At 35.8% G+C, this 17,192-nt stretch overlaps 1 protein-coding gene across 4 annotated transcripts in view; it reads left to right on the top strand.

The window, feature by feature from the left end:
- IBTK (inhibitor of Bruton tyrosine kinase) overlaps positions 1 to 3,452 on the top strand; it is an 85,076-nt gene extending 81,624 nt beyond the window's left edge. For 3 of the 4 annotated variants that reach the window (XM_036248269.1, XM_036248270.1, XM_036248273.1), the window contains 3 exons: positions 542 to 613; positions 1,015 to 1,147; positions 1,933 to 3,216. In XM_036248269.1, coding sequence (XP_036104162.1) covers positions 542 to 613; positions 1,015 to 1,147; positions 1,933 to 2,064 — 337 coding nt within the window. In that variant the 3' untranslated portion in view covers positions 2,065 to 3,216. Of the gene's footprint in view, positions 1 to 541; positions 614 to 1,014; positions 1,148 to 1,932 lie in introns of all 4 variants that reach the window. The other variant, XM_036248271.1, reaches the window with a different exon arrangement.
- Positions 3,453 to 17,192: the final 13,740 nt, after the last annotated feature.

The following is a 17,192-nucleotide window of genomic DNA, read 5'->3' as shown; positions in this document are numbered from 1 at the left end:
GAGAGCATGTCTTATATTTCTGTCCTATCCATAATACCTAGATTGTCAAAATATTTACTATATTTTAGTCACAAATTTTAGACTATGTATTAGTCGCTCAAAAAATTTGGCTGCTTATTATCTGTTTTTTATATACAATAAGTACTCATTTAACATCATCAATTAATATCATTGATAGGTTCTGCAACTTTAAGAGAAAAGAGGTATAATGAAAACCAATTTCACCATAGGGTTTTGATAAAAACAAGAGTTAAGTTCCTGTGGCATCTCATCAACATTATAACTAAATGGCTTTATGAACAGTATTTTTTAAAAAAATAGACCATTTCTTGCAAGATCTTCCCTTATGGTATTTTATACACAAGATTTTATAAGTACATACATATTTTTTTCCTTTTCTTATAATTTAAAAGGTAAGTCTGACTGCACATATTAATTTGTCCCTGAGTGAGGAGATTACAATTTTTCCTATTTATATTAATAAGCAATTTTACTAATGTGACTAGAAGCTTTAATCTTCAGTTTGGCATTTGTTTTGCAGATGCTCTACTCATGGTACCCCAGGACCAGAAGGCAACCATATTTCAGATGCACCACTTCTAGACAGTCACAAGTAAGGGTTAATTGATTAGCTTTCGGACCTCCAAAGGTAGGCTATTGCTTAGCACTGAAAGAGAATATTAAGAAATGGGGAATAGTATGATATTGAATAGAATGTATTATCTGAATACTCTGTGCTCTAGTTTGAGTTACCTTGCTGTTGTTATATTGCTTCTGCCCCATCCCACTTTTTGGTGTTTTTCCTACAGCACTGATCCAAATAAAATATTGGATCTCTTTTTTTCTATTTCTCACCTCATCATTCTGTAAATGGAATGCAAAAGCTTCTAGGCCCCTTATGTTGTAGATCACCGGGAAAAAATGTGACACTGTTAAAGGGTATTTCATAGGAGATATTGTGTGCAAAACTTCAGGAAGATGTATGAAAACTCATTATTATTATACTTCTTTCAGTCCCTGGTTATCTTCTTCACTGGCTGCTCCTCCTGTGGTGGCGCCAGTCACTTTTGCATCGATTGTAGAAGAGGAACTACAACAGGAAGCAGCACTTATCAGAAGCAGAGAAAAACCCTTGGCTCTGATTCAGGTAAAGAACATGCCTATGTGGGTTTAACTTAGGGAAGCACTACCTTTTATTCTTAGATCATTAGAAAATTATGTTAGTTTGCTTTGTGGAGGTGCATAGATTTGTCAGATTAAAATGTAAATGCAGTATTACAGTAAACTGAGATTCAACAATTTAAGTATTGAGCTATTCAGCATAATTAATTTAGTACTAATAACTTATGATGATAAAGCGAATATTTTTAGCCCTTGTGATTCTTTGAACTGTTTTAAAAGGGACCTATAGAGAACTTGGCCCTATCTAGCATATTACACCTGCCTGAGAAGTTCAGTAAGATCCATTAAGAGTTCTTAAAGCAACACACACCAATTCTGCTTACCTAAGGAAAAGAAAATTTATTTGAGGGATATTAAAATTACTTAGACTTAAGCTGAAAGACCAAAGAACTGTAGTTGCCCTAGAAACCTTAGAAGCAAGAGTTCAAAGACCTGTACAGTAACAGAAATTATCTCACAGAATGAAGCTACTGGAATGGATTGATTCCAATAACTATTTTCAGTTTCTTTTTTCTTCTGCTCAAGATTAAAATTCAAGGAAAGGTGGGTGTCTGATTATCCTAGCTCAGACCTCAGGCCTTCTACTTGCCAAGGGGATAGTAGGATACCTAATTTAATTCCACTATATTGTATTCATAGAAAGTGGTAGGTAGTTCCACAGAAGGAAATTGGAAAGCTAATATAATCCTGCTTAATTGATAATTAAACAAGTAAATCAAGTCTTCCCTTTGTTTTCTTCCTTCCTTTCAGATTGAGGAACATGCAATACAAGATTTATTGGTTTTCTATGAGGCATTTGGCAACCCCGATGAGTTTGTCATTGTTGAAAGAACCCCACAGGGACCACTGGCAGTACCTGTGTGGAATAAGCATGGATGCTAGTTTGCTGTGGACTTGAGATGTGTTTTTCATAAATCGTGATTGAGATAAAGAAAAGCTATGGAAAAGAGTTCTTACAAATTGGTAACAGATCATTCTAGATAGAGTAAGAAAGATCTAATTTCTGTACTGCAGTTTAAACATAAAACATTTGTATGATTAAAAAGAAATTTCTTAGACTTGTGATTTTAGTAATTTTATGTAAAAGTGTATGAGAGGAAAAACTAGATTAACTTTAAATAGAATAATTTCTTCAGAATAGGTCTAAACAGGAAAACATGAGTGATTGAAGCATAAAATTTAAGAGTGATGCATTAAAAATAATTTCCCATTTTAAAACTTGGGTTAAATAATTTAGAACATTTTTGCCAAATATCTGTTGTCACTTCTTTTTTGATATAACATTGATGAGCTTAAAGTAGGACTATTAGCCATTACCTTTGATCCATTAATGGCCAAAATTTTGTGTTTACTACAGTAATGATCCATTCTTACGTCTTTTTTCATCAAGCTATGTTCTAATCTGTTTAAAGCTTGAACTGCTTAAATGCCATATTATTTCTGCTTAGATAGCATATTCTTCATTTGCATTAAACTGTGGAGTAGTGAAAAGGAAATATGAACACCTCTGAACAGCTTAGTCCAAGATAATAGTTCCTTTATAAGATTTGGAGTCATTGTGGGTTGTTTCTTGGTGGGGAGGGGAGACCTTACAAAAACCGAATTGTGAGAGAATCAGTTTTCCAAAGTGTTAAAATTTTGTGAAATAAATGCTCAATTATACGTTACAAGAATTAAATACTTTAGAAGATGGGTTTATAGTTACCTTTACAATATTATGTTATCAGAAATTCTTTGAGCCTGGATTATATGAATAGACATAAACATTGTTTGCTTTCTTTACAGTATGCTGTTTGGTTTATTCTTGAGTGATTAAATTTTTAAAAGATGTTAAATCTGTGCTCCAGTACCTAGACAGATTGTGAAAGTTAATATTATGCTTTCTGGGACATGAGCTTAGGGGAACATGCAAGAAATTCACTGCTGTAATTCAGATGATGGAATTATGGCCGAAACTAACTCAGTACTTGAGGTTTAGCTCCACCTGAAAGAAGCAAAAATGTAAGCAAATGTGCAATAAAAATTAATCTTTGATCACTGCTAATGTGTGTTTGATATCTTCTACTATATTAGCATCTATTATAAGAGGAATTGCTATTTACTATTGTCAGTATTTGTTTTAAGGGAATGCTGTATCTATTCCTAGACTACTTAAGAAAAGGTCAGTTTCCCTAAAGTGCACCTATGAAAAAGTTTTATATTATGTGTTCGAGTGGATTTAAAAGAAATGAATTTTGTTTTATTGATGCTGCAGTAAAGAGGCCTTCTGAGTGATTTATATGAAGCTTTGATTCTTCCATGTATACTGACATCTTTAACGTATAAAGATGCTATGAAGCGATGATGATTTTCATGGTGCACTTCATGCTGCCTGGGCACCCGTCGTAAAGGGCCCTTGTTGAATGAGATGTGAAGGAGGGATAAAGGCTGACCAGTCTGTGGGGCTTTAGGTTAGGTCTCAACAAACCTGTCAGCAGTTGCATTTTATGGCCAGTTTTATGTAGTGGGATAGCCTATTGAATTTAATTAGAAAAAAATTATTTTGCCAGTAAAATGTAAGATAAGTACTGCTATAAACTATAATTCATAAACAGTTCCATGGAGATAGCAGTCTGATACATTGCCACCAAAAAGTCTGGGAAAATAATGCCCCCCCCCCAACAATGACATTATCCTACCTGCAGTTATTAATTCATCTTTAATCCCATGACTTCAAGAAAGACTTAATAGAATTGAAGAAAATCTAAGCAATGGGCAACTTAAAGGATCAGTGGGATGCAGAGGAGAGGTTTATAAGGTAAAGCAAAAACAGTCATAGAACTCTTTAGCCTGGAATGGGGATGGTTAGTTGCGGAGTTAGGGGTAGGAAGTAGGTATTAGAGCAGAATGTGCTTAAAATTTAAAAAATCAACCACTCAGTTACAGTAAAATTTGTTGACAAAATACAAGACTCATGACTTGTTTTAAAGTTCTGAAGAGGTAGCTTTTACAACTGTTGTTCCTTTACATAGGAACAACAACAGATGCAGTTAGTTGAGAAAGGTATTGCTGGGTAATATCTGGGTAGGTTTTATAACTCTTGGAGGCTGGGGGATATGTGTTTGTTCATGACAAGGGGGTTGGTAGCTGTTTTGTAAAAATTTAGGTCCAAAGAATCCTTACAGATTATCTTTGCATATTCCCCTTCATCTTATAAATTGGAGAACATGAACTCCAGAGAAAGTGAGTAATGAGAATGATAATGTCTGTCTTTAGTCTGGTTTACCTACACTACACCAGACTGCCTCTTAGAAATTGCTCATGTCTACAGAAATATAGCCAAGACTAAGAAAATATTTAAAAAGCACTTAGTAAAATTAAATTAACCCCAAAGCTTCCAGAATTGGCAGTATAAGAGATGTTTTCAGAAGAAACTAAACTACAACCTTTTCCTACGAGGAACTGGGGCAAGTGATCCAAGACAACAAAACAAGCTGGTCTTTCCTACACATACGACTCTCACATTGTGTCTTAGCCCATATGTATTTCATGTCATGTCCACTTGGCTGCTTGACTGGCATTTCATTTGTGTCAAAACTGAATTCTTGCCACCCCAAACTCTTTTTTTTTTTCCCTAAAGTTTACTGAGTTTTTTTTTTTGTTGTCTTTTTTTTTAAAGAATAGTTCATTGGTTTTTAGAGAAAGAGGGAGAGAGAAACATCAATGTGAGAGTGCAACCTTGATTGGCTGCCTTCTGCATTCTCCCTGCCAGGGATTGAGCCCACAGCCCGGGCATGTGGCCTGACCAGGAATTGAACCAGCAACCTCCTGGTGCACCAGATGACATCCTACTGAGCCACACTGGCCAGGGCCAAACTCTGATATTTTTATTTCCCTATCTCTTAATCTGTCTTTCTCCCAAGTCACTCAGGCTGAACTTTTGGATTTTTTATCTTTACCATTTCATTCTTATTACTATTATGTTTAGTGTCTTTAATTATTTTCAGAAGCTCTCAAATCTTTTGGTTTCAGGACCCCTTATAGTGATAAAAATTATTGAGGACCCCGAAGAACTTTTGTCCATATGGATCACACGTATCCAAATTTAATGTAGTCAAAATTAGAACAAATTTTAAAAATTTAATTCATATAAAAATCATAAACCATCACATGCTAACAAATAACATTTTAATGAAAATAATTTTTTTAGTTTTGGCCAGTGTGGCTCAGTTGGCTGAGCATTGTCCCATGCACCAAAAGGTTGCCAGTTTGATTCCCGGTCAGGGCACATGCCTGGGTTGCCGCCTTGATCCCCAATAGGGGGCGTGCAGGAGGCAGCCAATCGATGTTTCTCTCTCATATCAATGTAAAATTACATAATTCATGCATCAGATTTAGGTCTTTACTGCCTGGTTTGGTAGAGGACTTAGATTCTTATATGTGCCTCTGCATTCACTGTCTTGATATCACATGTCATATAGCCTCTGGAAACTTGAAAAGCTGAGATTGGAAAAGGCAAATACATTGATCTCACTAACTCATGAAAGGTTGAAAACCATTGTGTCAGTCCCTTAATTGCTGCGACCCCTTTTTCTGTCTCCCTGGTCCAGTCCATTAAACTTATTATCTACCAAAATAATACCCCCAAAGCATATGGCTTGTCTTTTTCTTGCTCTGAAAACTTAAATTACTCCTCTATACCTTAATTTAGTTCATACATCTTCAGCTTGGCCTTCAAGTGCTTTTTTCTATCTATAAATGTACTGGCAGTGTCAAACTTGACCATATATTTCTCCCAAACAGACTTCCAGCTTTGCTCATGCAAATCTACCTAAATCTTTTTTCTCTACCTATTGAAATTTTACCTACTTATGATTATGGTACCCCAAATTATATTTCCTTTATAAAGTTTTTGTCTTTTTCTTCTCATATCCCCTCAAAAATAAAACAAACAGTAGTATACGTAGATTAATTATATTATTTCCTCTTAACACTTTATACCTTTTAAAGTACTTGTCATGTTCTGCCATTATTTATATTTTTCTATTTGTCTTTATCTTTCACTAAATTAAGTATATTTTGAAGACATGGACTAAGCATTCTTTTCTTTTTTGTATATGTGTATTTAAATCTTAAAATCTTGAATCATAAACACAGATAAGTACATAAGACAAAATTATATAGCTCAGTGATTTACAAGTAGGTCAAGAAATGCAGAAAGGGGCTTGATTTTATTTCATTGAGTATTTTTACTATAATTCATGAGGGATATTGGTCTGTGATTTTCTTTTTCTGGCTTTGCAATCAGTATAACAATGGTTTTATAGAATGAGTTGAGAAATGTTCTCATCTCTCTTTTCTGGAAATGTTTATAAATGATTGCTATTATTTCTTAATAATAATAACACTTATTTCTTAAGTGTTTGATAGAATTAAGCAGTGAAGTCATCTGGGTATTTTTTCTTTCCCAATTACTATTGATATACAATATTATATTTTAGGTGTACAACATAGTGATTAGACAGTTGTATAATGTTATGAAGCGATCACTGATAAGTCTAGTACCCATCTGATACCTGTATGGGCTTTTTCTATGGAAAGATTTTTAATTATTCAATTTATATTTTTTTATATGTTACAGGTCTATTGAGTTTTCTATATTCTTTTTTTTGATTGTTGTTAATCCTCACCTGAGGATATTTCCATTAATTTTTAATCCTCACCCGAGGACATTTTTCCATTTTTTGTTCAGGTAGAGTGGGAGGGAGAGAGAGGAAGGGAGAGAGAGAGAGAAACATCGATGTGAAAGGAACACATCGAGTGGCTGCCACCCGCACAACCCAACCAGGGCCGGGGACAAACTGCAACCGAGGTACGTGCCCTTAGCGGGAACCGAACCCGGGTCTCTCAGGACCGCAGGCCGACGCTCTAACCGCTGAGCCAAACCGGCCAGGGCTCCATTAATTTTTAGAAGTGGGAGGAAGGGAGGCGGAAGGAGAGTGAGAGAGACATTGATGTGAGAGAGAGACAGATTGATTGGTTGCCTCTCACACGTGCCATGACCATGTGCCCTGACTGGGTCTGGGGATTGAACCTACAACCCAGGTACATTGCCCTTGACTGGGAATAAAACCTGCAACCCTTCAGCATGCAGGCTGATGCTCTGTTCATTGAACCACATTGACCTGGGGGCATTTTCTATATTCTTGAGTCAGTTTCAAAAATTTCTATCTCTAGGAATTTTTCCAATTTATCTAAGTTGTCTATTTTGTTGGCATAAAGTTGTTCATAGTATTTTCTTCTAGTCCTTTTAATTTATATAAGGTAGGTAGTGAGGTCCCCACTTTCAGTCTTGATTTTGGTAATCTCTGTTTTCTCTCCTTTCTCCTTGATCTAATCAATTTTTGATCTATTTAAAGAATCAATTTTGGGGTCCCCTTGGATTTTTCCTTATTGTCTTTCTGCTTTCTTTTTCATTGGTTTCAACCCTGATCTTTATTACTTCATTTTTTCCCTGCTTGCTTTAGCTTTAATTTGCTGTTCTTTTTCTAATGGTTTAGTTTATTGATTTTAAGATCTTTCTTCTTTCCAAAGCTATAAATTTGCCATTAAGCACTGCTTTAGCTACATTCCATAAGTTTCTGTATGTTGTATTTTCATTTTTATTCAGTTCAAACTATTTTCTAATTTCCCTTTTATTTCTTCTTTGAACTATGGATTATTTAAAAGTATATTATTTAGCCCTGGCCAGTTTGGCTCAGCGGTAGAGTGTCGGCCTGCAGTCCAGAGAGACCCGGGTTCAGTTCCCATTAAGGGCATGTACCTCGGTTGCAGTTTGTCCCCGGTCCTGGTTGGGTCGTGCAGGTGGCAACCACTCAATGTGTCCCTTTCACGTTGATGTTTCTCTCTCTCTCTCCCTCCCCACTCTATCTGAACAAAAAATGAAAAAATGTCTTCGGGTGAGGATTAAAAAAAAAAAGGTATATTGTTTAATTTCCAAATATTTGGGAATTTTGCCAAATATCCTTTTGTTGTTGATTTCTAATTTAGTTTTGTTAAATTTGAAGAACTTATTTTATATTGATTTAATCCATATAAATGTATTGAGATGTGTTTTATCATCTAAATTATGGTCTATCCTGGAGAATGTTCCATGTGTCCATGAGGAATGAATTGACATCAATCTCTTATGAAATAGTAATTTATAGGACTATGTATACAGATTCCTATGTTCAGTTTTTCACCTAAATAAAGGGCAAGAATAGATGCTGAAGAACAACAGGGCTAGATTGTGCTGGATATCTCCTATTTGTACCTCAGATCCATCTCTATTCTCCCCACTACTGTGTCTCATGAGGTTGAACTTGAGGATGTTATTAACCAGCTCATTTTCCCCTGGCTCTGGTCACTTTAGCCAGTTTGGAGCTCTAGCATAATACTGGCATATTGACAGGAGGAAAAAGAAAGCATCTTTTTTCTGCTCCCACCTGTCTATAGTGTTGCTATGGGCTTGCACTCCTCCCAGAAAGGTCACAACTCCTATCAGGCAGCTTGCTCTCCACACAGTACTCTCTCCTCAGATTTTGGTGAATGTTGTTTTCCCGCACCCACTTATATCTAGGAATGGCAAAGGATCTCCCATTATTTCTAGCCTAGCTTACTGCAATTATCCATTAGAGTTTCCCTAAATCCTGCCCATGCTTTTCTAAAGAGTCCATTAATAATTTACCCAGGTTAAGATTGCTATTTCCTGCTGGGACTCTGAATCAGATATAATCTTGAATAATGAAGAAAAGACTGAAAATGTAGAGGTTTTGGTTCAAGAACATTTTACCTAGAAATTTGGCAGTAAACATGTACATACATGAGACAAAAATGGTAGTTACGTGGGGCGTTTGTTTTGTGTTTGAAAAAGTGAAGGGCTACATATCAAGAAAGCAGAAAATGAGAAATCAGTGCATATAGAGAATAGAGATGCTGAGAACAGAGGAAATAATTGCAGAATGGGGATGAGATGGAGTCAAGACTATGAACTAAAACTTGTTGGTAAGGAGGCAAGTGCTATTTATTTCTTCTGAAATTAAGAGCAGAAATTGAAGATGATCATAGGTAAGTGGTTCTCAGTTTGGCCTCTAGATTAGCAATATCAATATCACTGAGAACTGGTGAGAAATGAAAAGTATCAACTTTACCGCAATTCTACTGAATCTGAAAATTGGGGAATGGAGCCCCACAATCCGTTTTTTTATAAGCCCTCCAGGTGATTCTGATGCATGCTAAATTTGAAAAGCCATAGTACTGAGGACAGATATTTTGAGGTGAAAGAAAAGCTATTTTAGGTTTGATAATCTAGGTGGAGTTATTTTTTATACCACAGAGAGGATTGGTAATTGGAAGAGAATGAAAAACATACTTGGTATATTAAGTTTAAAAGCCTTAAATTGTGTTTATTAACAAATCAGGGGCTTTTCATTAATTGGTAGCAAAAGGGAGGTATTTGTAAATTGCTAACTTTTTGTTTTTGTTGTTAATCCTCACCAGAGGATATTTTTTCCATTGATTTTTAGAGAGTGGAAGGGAGGGAGGGAAGAGAGAGAGGTGTGTGTGTGTGTGTGTGTGTGTGTGTGTGTGTGAGAGGGAGAGAGAGACACGATGTGAGAGAGACATCTTGATTGGTTGCCTCCGGAACGTGCCAGACTGGAGCTAAGGATCAAACCTGCAACCCAGGTATGTGCCCTTGACCAGGAATTGAGTTCATGATCCCTCAGTGCACGATCTGACACTCCAACCACTGAACCACACCAGCCAGGGCATAAATTGCTAACTTTTTAAATCTAAAATATTTAGTAAGACTTAAAAAATTATTTTGAAATTTCCATAGGTGCCCTAAAATTCACTAGTCCTAATTATAATTCACTGTTAAGAAAATAAAAGTTTTTTCATAGATCAGCCAGAAAAAAATCAATAAGGAAATATTGGCCTTAAAAGACATGTTAGATTAGATGGAATTAAAAGATTAGTATGGAACATTCCATCTAAGAGCAACAGAATACACATTCTTTTTAAGTGCACGTGGAACATTCTCTAGAATAGAGTATATGTTGGACCACAAAACAATTCCTAATAAATTTACAAATACTGAAATCATATCATGCATCTTTTCCAACCACCATTTTATGAAGTAGAAATCAAATACAATAAGAAAACTGGGAAATTCACATATATGTAAAGATCAAGCAACATGCTACCAAACAACCAATGATTCAAAGAGCTCAAGATACATTAAAATATTCCTTGAAACAAATGAAAATGGAAGTGAAAACATTAAAATGAATGGGATGCAACAAAAGCAGTTCCAAGAGGGACAAATGCCTACTTCAAGAAATTAGAACAGTCTCAAACAGCTTAACTTTATTCATTAAGGAACTAGAAAAAGAACAACAAAGTCCAAAATTGGTAGAAAGAAGGAAATAAAGATTAGAAGTAAATGTAATAGAGATAAAAACATAATACAAAAGTTCAGTGGAACTAAGGTGGGTGTGTTTATAAAAGATAAAATAGACAAACCTTTAGCTAGACTTCTCAAGGAAAACGAAAACTCAAAATCAGAAATGAAAGAGGAGGTGTTACAGCTGATAACATCGAAATACAAAGGATTATAGAGACTACTGTGAACAATTATGTGCCAACATATTGGACAATCTAGAAGAAGTGGATAGATTTCTAGAAACATACAAAGTTCTAAGACTGAATCATGATGGAATAGAAAATCTGAACAGACTGATTACTAGTAAGGAGTAATTTCCCAATAAGCTAAAGTCCAGGACCAGAGGGCTTCACTGGTGAATTCTACCAAATAGTCAAGGAAGAATTAATACCAATCCTTCTCAAACACTTCAAAAAAGTAGAAAAGGGGGGAACACTTCTAACTCATTTTATGAGACCAGTGTTACCCTGTTACCAGAACCAGACAAAGACACCACAGAAAAAAAAAATTATAGGCCCACATCCCTGGTGAACTTAGATGCAAACATTCTCAACAAAATAGCAAAATAAATTCAACGATACATTAAAAGGAGCATACACCATGATCAAGTGGCATTTACTCTAGGGATGCAAGGATGGTTCAACATGTGAAAATCAGTCAGTGTGATACACCACATCAACAAAAGGAAGGATAAAAACGATATAATTTCAATACATGCAGAAAAAGAATTTGATAAAATTCAACCTCCATTTATGGTAAAACTCAACAAGGTGAGTCTAGAGGGAACATACCCCAACATGACAAAGGTCATACCTGACAAGCCACAGTAACATCCCACTCACTGGGATGCCTCCAGGTTGCAGCTCACAAAGCATGACCTCACTTTCCCTGCAGGGATTTTGTGTGCATGCTCCTTCCCCAGTTGGCTGGAATGAGCCAGAACTTACTTATCTTGCATAAATAAGTTCTGGAGATCGACTTTACAACATAGTGCTTATAGCTAACAGTATAGATGTTATGCTTAAAATTTTCCAAATGGGTAGATCTTGTGTTAACACGTGCACGCACACACACATACTACTAATAAAGGGGGCAGGAGAAAACTTTGGCTCATCACGTTGTATACATTAAATACATACAGCTTTTTACATGTCAGTCATACTTCAATAAAGTGGTTTAAAAATAAATTGAAGTGAAAAAAAGGAACAGTTAAAAGAGCTAAAAGTGATGTCTGAGCTGGGGTCAGGGCAACTATTTTGGCACAACTCGTAGCATGGTTTGACTTCTAAACTCTGCAAATGTGTTACTTTTATATCATTTAAAAATTATAAAATTATAAGAGACGTAGTAAGTAGATGGCTTTATAAAAAAGAGAACCAAACAGTTTTTGCTTAGTATATTGATTTAGCTTGTGTTTAATATTAAAACTTTGGACTGTATAAAACAAGGACCCTGAACTTAGTTAACATGTGAAAGCTCTAATTATTATTATTATTATTATTTTTTTTTTTTTATCTTCACCCAAGGACATTTTTGCATGTATCTTCAGATAGAGCAGGAGGGAGAGAGTGAAGAAGAAAGAGAGAGAAACATGGACGTGAGAGAGACACATAGATTGGTTGCCACCCACATGACCCCAGGTGGGGTCGGGGACAAACTGCAATCGAGGTACGTGCCCTTAGTGGGAACCAAACCTAGCACTCTCTGGTTCACGGGCCGACGCTCTAACCACTGAGCCAAACTGGCCGGGGCGAAAGCTGTAATTATTAAGCCAAGTTTCCTTCATAAAATCAGACCCAGTTTAAGAAAATGTACAAGTATAAAGCCTTTATCTTCACTCTACACTAGAACTGTCAGATATTTTAAGGCAAAATCTGGTGGAATGTAACACACATTTAGATTATTTACATATACTGAATCTTGTTTCATAGCCCTGAAAACAAGTACTTTTTAGTCTTGTTAAAATAAAAGCAAACTTGTCCTGGCCGGTTTGGCTCAGCGGTTGGAGTGTTGGTCTGTGGACCAGAGAGTCCTGGGTTCGGTTCCCGCTAGGGGCATGTGCCAAAAAAAAGAAAACTTTTGAATCATATAATCATGTGTGATATAAAGAGACAAGTAAATTGTGTATTCTGATACATTACCAATATATTCCATATAGTTATAGCAGTAGATAAGCACTTGAATAAACCCTTTTCTAATAAACATTAATTGCTGGGTCCTCCTATATGGGCAGTCAGTAAATAACATAAATCCAAAGCAGGAAGTTAATGAAATAAGTTAAAATTTATGAATGCTTGGGGTTGATTTTATATTAAAGTTAAACCATTTTATTTATTTATTTATTATTTATTTATTTATTTATTTATTTATTTATTTATTTTTCCTTTGTTGATTTTAGATAGAGAGGAAGTGAGAGGGAGAGAGAGATAGAAACATCGATGAGAGAGAACATAGACTGGCCGCCTCCTGCATGCCCCCTGCTGGGGATCGGGCCCACAACCTGGGCATGTGCCCCGATCAGGAGTCAAACTGATGACCTCTGGGTGCATGGGTCGACACTCAACCACTGAGTCACACTGGCTGGACAAAGTTAAGCCTTCTTTAAATTGGTTTTAATTTTGTGTTCCATTTGAGTCTCAGGTTTGTTGCAATCACTATTTTGAGGCTTGCATTTTAAGAATATGTGAACTCTAACGGTATTCCAAAATTAGAAATTAGAGCTTCTTCATGGGTGACTGGGGGTTCCCCAGTTCAAATTTCCATGCTTAATGTAATGAAAGTCTCCAAGTGAGGCACTGTCTTTCAGATTCATAGCAACAGAGGGCATATTAGTTTAGCATTTTAAGTTGTGAATTGTATCACAATTGTAAGCTTAAGAACTGAAAGGTATATTTTGTGTTCTATATGAAGACCTCTGAAGTTGCTAGGTGGGTAAACATTTAAACAGAATTTCACAAAATATATGTATCAATTTAGTTTTCCCTTTTTCTTTTTATTGTGAGCCAAATAAGCTTAAAAAGTCAGAGGCAAAATAAAGTTGTTTTGTTCTTTAAGTGACAAACTTCAAATCAAGCCAAACTTTGCTCTACTGGAGAGTATAACTTTCTCTAATGATCCAGTCTTAAAGTTCTGGGAAACAATGTGTTCTAGAATATTATGAAAGTGTATTTTGTATACTTTTAGTAGTTTAGGACAAAGAAGAAGTAATATCCACCCTCAATGGAAAAAATATTTAATAATAATAATGATAATATCAAAGTATCTTAAGTTCAGTTCATGACAGCGTATTCCTGACACTATTAGATGTCTTAGTAGACATCTTTTAAAGTATTCTATAGGAGGAAAATCATAGACGATTCTATTAAAAATAATCAAAGTATTGTACTAGTTATTGTAACTCAATTCTTCATTTCTTGCATAACAGAGGAAATAAAACTTATTTTTCATTGTAATTAGTTTTTAGAGAAAACGAATGTATTGCTATTGTGTCTTTAAAGTAGTTTTTGTTAACCTATGTCCCTAACTCCAATGAAGTCATTTAAAGATTTTAAAAATAATTTTGAAACAAATTACTAATTGCACTTATCAATAAAAATAGAGAAACATTCACGGTTTATAACTCTAATACTCCTTTCATTTCCAGTCCAAGGAGAATAGAAATAACAGCAAGCTGGAATGAAAAGATAATTTTCCTCCACCTTCTGAGAACAGCATTGCGGGGGCAGCCTCGGCTGGCTCATTACCCAGCTGCTGTTACTATTAAAGAGTGTACTGGACTCATTTCACCAACATCACAAAAGGAAAACTTATAGAAAGTGAGGCATTTAGTATGATTTCATGTTAGATGTATGCCCATAACTATGTATCTAAGACCATTACCATCAACATCACACTCACCACCAAGAATGTGTTTGAATAGCTACTATTCAAGAGGGTAGAATGAAGGGCAGGGGATGGAAAGGGTAGTCCCTCCAGACACCTGAGCTGAGAGTGGCAGAAAATAATATAGTATTTTCAAAGAGCCTATAAGAAGAGATAACAGCAAAGAAGTACTGGAATTAAAGGTAGTGACTGAGATTTAAGAAAAATAGATTTATTCCTTGATTGCATGTTAACATTTATTTTGATTAGTTAAATAGAGCCCCCCCAAGAACCTTAACTTAAACTTTTATCTGAAACATTTTAATAGTGTACCATTCAAGGGGGAAATCAGGCTTATTAGGAAGGAGATGTATGTCCTTTTAAAATCATTTGCTCTTAGAGTTGTTGATGTAAACTTGCTACTACTCTAGGGTTATTTATCTTCAGAAACCAAAGGCATATACAGTATGTATAATTCACTAAGTTTGCCATAGGATTATTACTTTCAATGGTAAGATGCTATCATGCCACATAAGTTTTTTTAGAGTTCTTGTGAAACTGTAGCACTTAGGTATCACTCATATTAGGATTAGATAGTACAGAAATATCAAGCATTTTAAAACAGGGCAGAATGTATGCTCAGTACGAGTGCCCCTGAAATGTTTATGGAATGCCAATTCTGACTTGTGCTGATAGCTATATAGTTCTAAAAAGCCCTGTGATTAAGTTAGTTTGGGAAATGCTGAGTTAAAGACTATAGGACTTTTCAGGACCTTTACTTTGCTGATATACATTGCAAACTCTGAAGAAGGGCGTTTACAACATGCTTTTTAAAAATGTACATTAAATTTACTTAACTAATGAATTTCTTTCTTTCTTTTTTTTCTTTCTTTTTTAAGCAATATTCCTAGGGACTGGAGTTCTGTGGAAAACATCTGGATCACACTAACATCAAAGCTAGATATAAAAGCTCTGGAATTAGACAAATTAGCAAATCCTTTTACCCCTCTAAGCCCTCGGTTCTTACCTGTACATCAGTGATAATAATTCCTATCTCATGAGAATTTCAGAGATTGCTAGGTTATGTAAAGAACACAGCTTATTATGAGCATTAAAAATGCTCATCAAAATAGCATTAATTGGAGAAGCAGAAATCACTAGTTGCAATTCCTCAGGAGAATGTAACAAGCCTAGAAAAACTGAGCAGCCTGTCACCAAAGACAACTGTGAAGCAATAGGAAAAGTTTGAGCTGTTTCATATTAAAATAAACATTTTGCTTTGTTCATGATTCTAATTCAATCCTATAATTGATCCATTATTTATTAAATGAGTATTTTCACATACATTATCTCATTTAATCTTCATAAGAATCCTTGGGATATTTTTTCTATTTTTACATTTAATTTTATGGATGAGAAAACTGAATTAATAACTTTCCAAAAACTCTAACAACTAATCTGTAGAGCCTGTACTGAAACTCTGATCTAACTCAAAGCCTATGCTGTATTTCTCACATAGTTGAAAACTGAAACTATAAAAAGATAAGAAGTCGTGACTCCTACCCATCCACGTCCTCCTGGTCCCCCCAGAGGCTCCCATGCTTTAATTGGATTATGAGTCATTTCAGTTCGTCGTGCAGATTCAAGCACACATAAATATGTTCTTAGTTTCTACAGGTGCAGAGTTCTTAAGCATGACATCAAAATCTGTAAAAGAAAATAACCGCTAGATTGAAACACTTTTGTGCTGTGAAAGACCCTGTCAGGAGGATGAGCGACAAGCTAGGGACTATATGGAGAATATACAAGGAACAACATTTATAAAAAAGAACAATTATAAAATGGGAAAAAAGTATTAGCTGATATTTTACCATAGAGGAGATATGGATGGCAAATAAGCACATTAAACCATGTTCAACATCATCAGTCATTAGAAAAATACTGATTAAAACCACAGGGAGATATCATTTCACAATGACTAGAACAGCTAAAATGAAAAATAGCGATAATACCAACTGCCAGTGAGGGAGGACATGGAGAAGCTGGGCCTCTCAGTTGCCGGTGGGAATGTAAAACGGTGCAGCCACTCTGGGAACTAGTTCAGCAGTTTCCGCATGAAACTAAATATGCTTTTACCCTGTCACCCAGCAACTGCACCCTTGGGCATTCATCTAGGAGAAATGAACGTGTAGGATCACACAAAACCTGTATAGAAATGTTCGTAGTGTAACAGCAAAATACTGGAAGCAACTTAAATCTCCTTGAACCCAAATGTCCTACAGTATGGATGAGTAGTTCTCAGTCTTTGGGCCACTGCTGTCTCCAAGACCGCGCAGCGGCCGCTGCCATCCTGGGCTCAGCTGCGTGGCCGGGCGCCTACACAATGGGGTCCTACTCATCCACAGAAAGGAGCGCACTGTTGATACAAGCAACAAGCTGGGTTCACCTTGAGGGTCTGCTGCTTAATGAAAAAAAAGTCCATCTTGAAAGATTACATTTTATGATGTAATGTATATAACTTTCTGAAAATGACAGAAGAACAGAGATGGAGAAGAGACTGGACTCGGTGTGGAGGGAGAGGTGGCGCAGGCACAGGCCGCACGGGGAGCTCTTTAGTGGTGGCAATGGGTCAGTTCTGCATCTTGATTGTGGCAGTTGTTACACAAGTTTATACAGAGTATAA

This window comes from Molossus molossus, unplaced genomic scaffold, assembly GCF_014108415.1.
Source record: "Molossus molossus isolate mMolMol1 unplaced genomic scaffold, mMolMol1.p scaffold_m16_p_8, whole genome shotgun sequence".
Classification (NCBI taxonomy): Eukaryota; Metazoa; Chordata; class Mammalia; order Chiroptera; family Molossidae; genus Molossus; species Molossus molossus.
Note: the sequence above shows the minus strand (reverse complement) of the source record. Positions and strands in the feature narration are given on the sequence as shown.